This window comes from Lactuca sativa, chromosome 3 (assembly GCF_002870075.4).
Source record: "Lactuca sativa cultivar Salinas chromosome 3, Lsat_Salinas_v11, whole genome shotgun sequence".
NCBI classification, from domain to species: domain Eukaryota; kingdom Viridiplantae; phylum Streptophyta; class Magnoliopsida; order Asterales; family Asteraceae; genus Lactuca; species Lactuca sativa.
The window spans coordinates 260,664,156-260,674,709 of NC_056625.2; the positions used below are offsets into that span (position 1 = coordinate 260,664,156).

The 10,554-nt window shown below is 40.1% G+C and overlaps 1 protein-coding gene across 1 annotated transcript; it reads left to right on the top strand.

Moving 5' to 3' along the window:
- Positions 1-715: 715 nt before the first annotated feature.
- On the top strand, positions 716-3,774 carry LOC111911649 (pentatricopeptide repeat-containing protein At3g22150, chloroplastic). The gene has a single exon (XM_023907400.3). The coding sequence runs from the start codon at positions 839-841 to the stop codon at positions 3,362-3,364; it is 2,526 nt and encodes an 841-aa protein (XP_023763168.1). The 5' UTR covers positions 716-838; the 3' UTR covers positions 3,365-3,774.
- Positions 3,775-10,554: the final 6,780 nt, after the last annotated feature.

Sequence of the window (10,554 nt, forward strand, 5' to 3'; positions counted from 1 at the left end):
CAGTGACGGAGCTTGGACATTTATTTTGGAGGGGGGGGGGGGGGGGGCACAGCCCCCCTTGCCCTAAGCAAGCTTCGTCCATGCCATTGTGGTCTCACCTACCAACAAGATTTAATCAATCTCCGTGGTCTCACCTACCAACAAGATATAATCGATCTCCGTTGTTCATGTTTAAAAGTTGTTATAGATTTACAATTCAACATAAATTAAATCTAAAAAAAACACAGAACCATACATCAAAACTTAAAAAACACAACTAGATTCATGGTCTCACCCACCGATAAGGTTTAATCGCCGTTTTCTTAGTTTGTGGTCAAAAGTCTCTCCATTTTGCACTTGTTCAAGTGGAATCAAACTAGTGAAGAAGTTTTGCGACACATGATGTTTGTGTGTGTGTTTTGTGCGTTGAGGGTTAAGAAATAAGATAAAATTAAATATTGAGTAACAAATTAGTGAAAGGACAAAAATGTTATCACATGGGAAGCAAGTGACCGACTTAACAGGATGAATTCGACATCGACAGATGTTAAATGAAGGGACAAAACTCATAAAAATGTCCAAATTCGAACAACTGGTGCAAGTCCAAACTTTTTTGAACCTAAACCACAAAAAATATGACAGCCACACGGACCATTTTGGAATTTACAATCAAAACCAAAAGTTTACTAAATTATCAACCTAATGCTGGACTAAAAATGCAAATTTTGACAAAGCCTAGGGACCTTTCACACGAGTTACTCTTAAAAATGTTATTATTTTCCCCGCACATTTAACACCTATAAAAGATTAAAAGGGTTTATTTTTATCTGCCAAAATAAACATTTTTTACATTGACTAGATGAACGTAGGTAAAGGCAAGTGCTTCTTTGATTGTCTGGCAGATAACTCGATCCATATTCGCCTCACGATGTCATCGTCTCCTGTCCCTCTTGCTTTCTCCACGAACTCTTCTTCTTCAACACCCATTCGTCAAGCACTCCATGCTTGTTCATTACAACTACCTGCACCATTCAACACTCCTTCACACGTCCGATGGACAAAAGACGAGCATCCCAGACCTAAAACAGTTCGATACCGCCTAAGCCAATTATGCCGGGAAGGCCAACCCCATCTTGCCCGCCAACTGTTCGACGAAATTCCCAGTCCAACAACCGTGGTTTGGAACGCAATCATCATTGGCTTTATCTGTAATAGCATGCCTCATGAAGCTATACTCCTCTACTCCCAAATGAAATCCAACTCTTTTCTTTCTGATTCCTACACATACTCGTCGATTCTCAAAGCCTGCGCCCAAACTCAAAGTCTTCGGATAGGTAAAGCCGTTCATTGTCATATTATTCGGTCCCATTTGTATCCTAGCAAAATAGTATGTAATTCCCTTTTGAACATGTATGCCAGTTGCTTGTATGATGATGTAAAAAGCGTGTTTGAATCAATTCCAAAAAGGAATGTCATTTCATGGAACATTCTGATTTCATGGTATGTGAAAATGGGACTTTTTGTGGAAGCTGTTACCCATTTCGTAAAGCTCTTGAAGTCTGGACTTAAACCTACAGTGGTAAGCTTTGTAAATGTATTTCCAGCTGTAGCAGGAATCGGTGATTCCAAACTTGCTGATGCTGTTTATGGGTTGCTTACTAAATCAGGCGATGAGTATTTCACAGATGTGTTTGCTACAAGCTCTGCTATCTCCATGTTTGCTGAACTTGGTTCTCTTGAATCTGCAAGAAAGATATTTGATTATAGTTTAGAGAGAAATATAGAGATTTGGAACACTATGATTAGCGGATATGTCCTTCAAAGTTTACCTGATGAAGCACTTAATCTTTTCATTCATGTTCTACATGCATCAGATGATGTCGCCATTGATGATGTCACTTTGATCTCTGTTTTAACAGCAGTGTCACAGTTGCAGGAGCTTGATCTTGCTAATCAGATACACGCGTATATCATAAAAACTATGCCAATTTCACCAGTGATGGTGATGAACACACTTGTAGTCATGTATTCCAGGTGTAATTCCATTGAAGAAAGCTCAAAGATCTTTAAATATATGAATGAAAAAGATACCGTTTCCTGGAACACCATGATTTCGTCTTTTGTCCAGAATGGAATGGATGATGAAGGGTTAAAACTTGTGTATGAGATGCAAAATCAAGGGTTTGTGATCGATGATGTCACCATATCCGCTGTTTTATCCGCAGCATCGAATCTAAGAAACCGTGAAATTGGAAAACAAACGCATGGGTATCTTGTTAGACATAATATTGAGTTTGAGGGAATGGAAAGTTATCTCATTGACATGTATGCAAAATCCGGTTTAATAAAAGTGGCTCAAAATCTCTTTGAGAGAACTTCTTCTTCTTCTTCTTCTTCTTCTTCTTCTTCATGTGATAGAGATCAAGCAACATGGAACACAATGATATCCGGGAACTCTCAAAACGGACTAATCGAACAGGCTTTTGATGTTTTCAAACAGATGATTGATCACAACGTGTCACCAAATTCTGTTACTTTAGCATCGATTCTTCCAAGCTGTAGTGTAATGGGAATTCCAAGATTAGCTAAAGAAATCCATTCGTTTTCAATTCGACATTCTTTAGACAATAACGTATTCGTGCATTCTGCTTTGGTGGATACGTATTCCAAATTGGGTATAATTACATACGCAGAAAACGTATTTTTACTTTCACATGAGAAAAATTTAGTTACATACACAAACATGATACTGGGATACGGACAACATGGGATGGGTGAGAAATCTCTTCATGTGTTTAATTCAATGAAAGAAAACGGGATAAAACCGGATTCTGTAACTATAGTTGCGGTTCTATGTGCGTGCAGCTATTCTGGATTGGTGGATGAAGGTCTTCAGTTGTTTGAGTCGATGGAAGAAGAGTATGAAATTGTTCCTTCAGTCGAGCATTATTGTTGTGTTGTTGATATGTTAGGGAGAGTTGGAAGGGTGTTAGAAGCGTATGATTTTGTTAAAGGCTTAGGGGAGAAGGGGAATGATTTGAAAATATGGGGGTCACTCATGGGGTGTTGTAGAATCCATGGGGAGTTTGAATTGGGAAAAGTTGTTGGTGAGAAGTTGGTTGAAATGGGTGTTGGAGATAAGAATTCGGGGTATCATGTTTTGTTGTCTAATATGTTTGCAGAGGAAGGAAATTGGGAATGTGTGGATCGATTAAGGAGAGAGATGTTTGAAAAGGCAATGGTGAAGGAACCCGCGTACAGTTGGATTGATAATGGGGGTCGTACGGATTATTTTATGTCTAGGGATAGAAATCTCGCTCATGGTGATGAAATATATGAAATGTTGGATGTTTTGGATACTGACATGAAGGATGTTGAGGTGTGACAATAGCCGTGAGGTGGACCCCAAATGATTGCCTAGGAGATGAGAATTAATGCATGTGACAATAGACGAGATGTGGTCCCCACATGATTGCTTTGACAGTAAGGAGATGAGAATCCATAAGTAAGGTCTCAGGGTTCGAGACTTGTAGCCATCTTCTTTGTTTCTGACTTTTCAGGTCGGCAGGAAAAGCAATACAAGCAGGACAGCTGTACATATCCTCTTATAAGGATAAATCTTTTTGTAATACATGTCCCATATAGTGATGTATTTTTGATGATTTTGCCATGCTTCTTGTAACTGTTTTTGATTTAATTTTTTTTTTTTAATTTCAATTTTATTATTATTATTATTATTTTTTGTATATAACAATTGTAGAAATGGATGTGGGTGTAGGAAAAGTGTTTAAACAATCTTTGGATTTTTGTTTTCTTCTGTTTAATGTGGAGTGTGATTTTAGATTTGTCAATGATAAGAACATGCTCACCTTCATATATGGGGCTGTTTGGAGAAAAGGAGAGAGTGGTTGCTGAAAAATGAACAAATGATTTGTTTTCCAAAAAAAAGTTTCTACATAAAAGTAAAAATTTTGAAATTGTTTTAGTTCTAACATTTTTTGTAAAAATTTTCCAAGAAAAAAAAAAGAATTTTCCACTATTCCATACTACAAATAAGTTGAAAAACTAATAAATATTGTTTTCCATAATTTTTCTATCTCCAAAAAGTTTTCTAAACTACAAGTTCTATGGTATTATTCAAAATAAAAAAAAGTAAATAATAAAAAATAAAAAATGACAGAAAATACTCATAAATCGCGTCTTATTGAAAACACAAGACATACGAGAGTATTTAAGTCTATTCAGAGTATATTTCGTATTCATTTGAACAATGTAACTTTTAATTCCATTATATATTATGCCTAAGAAATAGACATAGACGTTTCTACAATTTCGCGATTTCTTAAATTGGATGTTGTGGAAGGGGGCGTTCCTAAATTGGATGTTGTGGAAGGGGGCGTCCCGTGGATTTTGTGGGCCCTATGCGAAAAATAAATATAGACCCTAAATATATATATTTATGTTATATTATAAAAGAAATATTACTATTTTTTAAAAATAGATTGAATATAATAATATTATTTTTTTAAGATGTTCAAACCATTAAGCTAACTACCAATAAAATAATATTAAATTTTAAGTTTAACATATTTAAGTTAATTTTACATAAAATATTATAATACATACAATTATCTCATGCATATTTTTTAAAATCTACTTTATACGTGGCTTATCTTTTCCCAATATATCAGCATCTATAAAACTGACTCAACTTCTTTTAATTTCTGATTTGATTGAGTCTACGTTGAATCATGAGATCTCGGTTTCCTTCCCCTATCTTAACAAAAGTTCCATCATTTTCAAACCTATGTTATCACCTCTTCTAAAAGGAAAACTGCCACTATAGCCATTAAACTCAAATATAACTTGTCAATTAAGTCATTTTGGTCAAAATTAACCGGTTACCAGGTCACAAAACTGATGTGGCATTCAATAATTAATTTGTTTGTATTATTTTGGTAGCCACATCTTTTACGATAAATGTAATTAACCCTAAATCTACAATTGTTGAATTCCACTCTTCCTTTTATATTCTTTTCATCCAGTTTTGTATTCTTTCATTCAACCATACAGTTTACCTCTTCTTCTTCTCCAACCTACTTTTTACTTCAAGCACCGTTTACTCTAATGGTGATGAGTTGTAATCATAACAGTTTGAAAGCAGAAGCAGAATGAAGAGAGCTATTGACAAATGGCTTCCAGTTACCTCCTCCCAAAACTTAAAATGGTGGTACTCCGCCCTCTACAATGTTACCACCATTGTCGAAGTTGGTTCTTAGTCTCCATTGCGTCATGTCATAACGACTGGCCAAACAAGTCAAACCCAAGCACTCTCCACCGACATGTAACATTCTGATGATGATGTATTTTTAATTTTAACCCTAAGTATAAAGAGTTATTGCATTTTAGCCCTTGTACATGTGAAAGTTTGCAAAATGGCCCATAGTGACATTTTTATAAATTTGTGTAACATTCCAAAATTCAAGACCAAAAATTTCTTTTTGATAAAACATTACTTTAAACAAGACGTCATTCCAAAACATAATCTGAGTATAAGTTTTCAAAACACATGTTTATTATCAGAGTAAACATTCCCAGGCTGACTAGTCTATGGTGTGTGCCATGCGGTCACCCCGAGCTCCTCCCTCCGCTACCGGAAGTACCTGAAAACAAAACTGAAAACCATAAGCACGAAGCTTAGTGAGTTCCCCACCTTACCACATACCATGCCTAACCACATACTGCACATACTGGGCCACGCCCGCTATCCGGGGCCTCGCCCGTTACAACGGCCCCGCCTGGCTTCGAGCCCCGCTCAGATACAGATCTGTTTCACTTAGGCCTCGCCTGTCACAGGGCCTCGCCCGCTAAAATATAATAGCACATAAACATATCACATAACATTACATGAACTAAACATATACTAACAACTCTTGCTCTAAGGCCTCGCCTATCTCTGGGCCCCGCCCGTGTCCTGCTACTGGTGAGTCATGGAACCTCGTCCATACTCCTGCTGATAGTGAGATACGGGCCCAGCCCACCCTCACTCCTTTCCTAACTTGGGCCTCGCCCCTGCTCTGCTGCTACTGAGATGTGGAACACCATCCACACTTTGCTATTGGTGAGATACGGGACCTCGCCCTCACTCACCTCCCTACCAGGCACATACAAGTATCACACAGACAACAAGTATAAACTATCACATAAACCATTCCTTGGGCACCCGCCCTCTATCATTGGACCTCGTCCGAATATCATACTAGCATACTGTGCCTAGGGCTAACCCCCGGGTCTTCTACTCATAACTACATGGGCCGGCATTGTGGCCGTAGACCCATTCATACAAAGGGAAACTCACCTGATACTGCTGAACTGCTGCTGCTAACCCCTTTGACTGCTACCTGACCACTGACTCCGAACTGCTGCTCCGCTAGCTCCCCGAGCTACCAATATCAACATAATACTTAGTCTAACTGACCTTCAAAGGTCAACCAAGCCAACTCTGGTCAAAGTCAACGTCCTGGTCAAAGTCAACCTTCCAAGTCAACCCTACTCGTCGAGTCACCCTACTGACTCGCCGAGTTTATAAGTCCAGAGTCCTTCCACTCGCGACTCTACTCGCCGAGTCAGCCTCTGACTCGCCGAGTCTACTGATTCCCGATTCCTGTCCTGTCCAACTCACTGAGTCCTGGCTCGACTCGCTGACTCGAGACTTAACTCGAAGGGTTTGGGACCACGCGACCTGACTCGCCGAGTCTAAGAACAGACTCGCCGAGCACACGGCAATCTTCATCCAACTCGCCGAGTTGTTCATCCAACTCGCCGAGTTCATGCCTATCTTCATCTGACTCGACGAGTTGTTCATCCCACTCGTCGAGTTCCTCCTCATCTTCAAGCTACTCGCCGAGTCCATTAAGATCCACTTACATGCAGAGGACTTCCGAGTCATGCATGGACTCCAAACTGTAGATCTACCCTTCCCAAGCCTATTCCCCACGTAAAGTTGCAAACTTTACGTGTAGAGAGGGAGATCTAGGCAAAATACACCCATAGCTAGGGTTTAAGACCAAGAGGCTCCCAAAATCCACCCAATGGCTGATACTTGCGGAATTCCAAACCAAAACAAGTATGGATCTGAGGTAGCAACCTCAGATCTGGACTTCAAACTCGAGATTGATCTTAACCATGGCTTAAAAGCCCCAAAACTCATAACCAAGGAATATCTAAAGGAGGGAAACGAATTGATACCTTCCAATGCTCTGAAATGCTCCCCAAACTTCAGATCCAAAACCACTCCTTGATGCTTCAAAGATTCCCACTCCTTCTTCCTCTTCTAAATCACTCAAAAATGGCTAAAAGCTTGAATGAACACAATGGGGGCTTAGGGTGCGGCGTTCTGGGTGTGAGAGGCAGTAAAGGAGCCCTAGGAAGAAGATTGAGACGTTTAAATAGGCTCCAAACCCTGGATTTAGGGTTTTCCTCGCACAGACCAGACTCGCCGAGTCCACTTGGCCGACTCGCCGAGTTGGTCACTAACTCCTCGACCCGGATCCCGCTCCGACTCGCCGAGTCCTTCCTTTGGACTCGCCGAGTCCCTCCTAAATTTAGGGTTTCCTTTACTTTCTTGGATTCCAAAATCTTGGGTGTTACAATTTGTGGCGGACTCACGTACGCGGGGCGTACCTAGTATACGCGGGGCATGCATGTGTGATCCACAAACCCTAATTTTTAGTGTTTGGACCCTATATAAGCATCATTAACCTTCACATGCTCACTCCCTCACTAGCCTCCAACTCTCATTTCGTCCCTTTGCAAACCCTAATCCACTTTTGAGCACTGTTGAGCTTTATGTGTGTGTGTGTGTGTGTGTTGTGGTCACCTTGAAGGAGAGAGGTAAAAAGAGAAGATCCTTTTGGAGGAGTAGGACTCTTTGGATCCAAGATCGCATCTCCATTTGTCATCACTTTGAGGTGAAAAGATTTGAACTTGATGAAGCTATGCATAGATCTAAGTTAGCCATGAAGTTCGTGCATCTGATTTTCCATGTGGCCGGTTGCTCATATATTGATCATCGAGAACATCAATTTGATTTCTATATTTGAATCACATATTATACTCAACCGAACTCTTAATCTGATCCATTTGCTTATTCAATTTTCTCATTCATGTTCATCTGATCGATTTATTGATCTTGTTTGTTCGATTCCTATATTATTTATTCGGAAATTGATCATCGATTTGAAGAGGCTATGAAATTTATTCGATGAATTGATGGTTCTTGGTTTGGAGATTTTGATTGAACTCATAAATCTTTGATTTTGATTGAAATTGATGAACTAATGAAGAGCATATGAAGAACGGTTGCAATCTTCGTTGAAAATGGGTATTTAATCTAAAATTCAATATTGAGAAGATAAATTTGGAGTTTGTCGGTGATATATATATATATATATATATATATATATATATATATATATATATATATATATATATATATATATGATGTGTGCAATTAGCTACACCTACTTTTAAATTTATAACCTAACTTGTAACACCCAGAATCAGAAAGACCAAAAAAAGAAAGGAAATGCTCTAAGTCAAGAGTCAAGTCGTCGAGTCCAGGGAGAAACTCGACGATTCGGAGCGGGATCCGGGGCATAGAGTAAGTGACCGAATAGGCGAGTCTGGTCTGGACGAGAAAAACCCTAATCTCGGGGGTTGTGCCCTATTTAAAGAACATTACATCCCTTCCCCAGCATCTTTGCAACCCTTTTGAGACCCAGAAACCCTAAATCGTGAGTGAGAGTCCTTGGAAGCAATTTGGAGCTTAGATAAGTGGTTTTTTTGTGAAGAAATCTTGAAGATCAAGAAGCTTGGATCAAGGGGGTTTACAGAGATTTGGATTATTCTTCAATAGGAGGTCATCTTGGAGGTAATAAGCTGTTACCTTCACCCTTTTTGCATTTAGATCTATTCTTGAATGAGATTTGGGGCTATTTTGGCAAGATTGAGGTCTATTTCGGGTTTGGGGCTTAGATCTAAGGTTACTACTTCAGATCTAGGGTTGTGATGGTCTAGAATGTCTTAAAGCAGCTGTCAATGAGTCATTGGTGAAGCCCCTTTGTCTTAAACCCTAGCCCTAGAGTGTTTTGGGCCTATATCTCCTTGGTTTCATGTAAAGTTTGCAACTTTATGTGAGGGTTAGACTGTAGAAGAGTGGATCTATGGATTGGAGCCCTTGCATGGCTTGAAAAGCCACTGTATGGATTGAGAACTTGAGAGACTCGACGAGTCACATGGGTGTACTCGACGAGTTGTATGAACATGTGCATGGACTCGACGAGTTGGAAGAACAACTCGGCGAGTTTGTTGAAGATTGCCAAGGACTCGGCGAGTCTGTTCTTGGACTCGACGAGTCAGGTCGCAAAACCCCCAACCTCTTCTGGTTAAGACGAAGATCAATGAGTTGAGTGGTGACTCAGTAAGTTGGACAGGATGGGACTCAGAGATCGTTGAACTCGACGAGTCCTGGGGTGACTCGGCGAGTTGGGTCGTACTTTGAGAGTTTCTGAGTTTAAGAACTCGGTGAGTCTATGGGCTGACTCGGCGAGTCAAGTCAACTGGAAGGTTGACTTTGACCAGTACTTTGACTTAGTTTGACTTCTAGAGTTCAGTTTGTAACTAAGTGTTATGTTGATATTAGTAGCTCGAGGATCTAGTGGAGCAGCGATTCAAAGAGTGGTCGGACAGCAGCCAGAAGATTATCAGCAAAGTTCAGTAGTGTGAGGTGAGTCTCCTCACTGTTTGTATGGGTCTACGGCCACAATGTTGGCCCATTTAGTCTATGTATGACAGGAAGACCCAGGGGTTAGCCCTAGGCATTACGCATGAAAGACCAGGAGGCGGCTCCTGGAACACCGTATGTTATTATGTATGATAGGAAGACCCCGGGGGTTAGCCCTAGGCAATATGTATGAAAGACCAGGAGGTGGCTCCTGGAACACTATATGCGGAGTAGCCTAGTAGAGTAGTATGTATAGTTGTCTTTGTGATACTTGCATGAAAGACCAGGGAGTGGCCCTTGGCACTTGTCTGTAAGACCCAGGGAGTGGCCCCAGGCTTGACCAGGAAGATCACGTGCGGCCCGTGGCATAACCGCAAGACTATGTTTGGCACATAGCACCTTAGCAAGACTATGTTTGGCACATAGCACCTTACTTGATTATGAATATGTTGGTTATGTATGGCTCTTGGCTATGTATGGAATGTATGGATCAATTGATTTGTATGGTATGTGGTATCTGGGGAACTCACTAAGCTTCGTGCTTACGGTTTTCAGTTTTGGTTTCAGGTACTTTGTTTTCAAGGAAAGGATCTAGCTCGATCGCATCGCATCACACTATGTTTTCCGCACATGAGATCTTTGGGATTACACTCTGATATGGTTTTATGATAATATGTTTTGATTACTGGCACTTTGGTTTGACACGAGATATTATTATGAATGTTTTTATACTGATGGTTTATGTAATAACTTATTTAAAAATGAAATTTTGGCCTTGAATTTTGGGGATG

What these genes read in the sequence shown, in the direction of transcription:
- LOC111911649 (XM_023907400.3), top strand. Translation starts at nt 839, where the DNA reads ATGAACGTAGGTAAAGGCAAGTGCTTCTTTGATTGTCTGGCAGATAAC.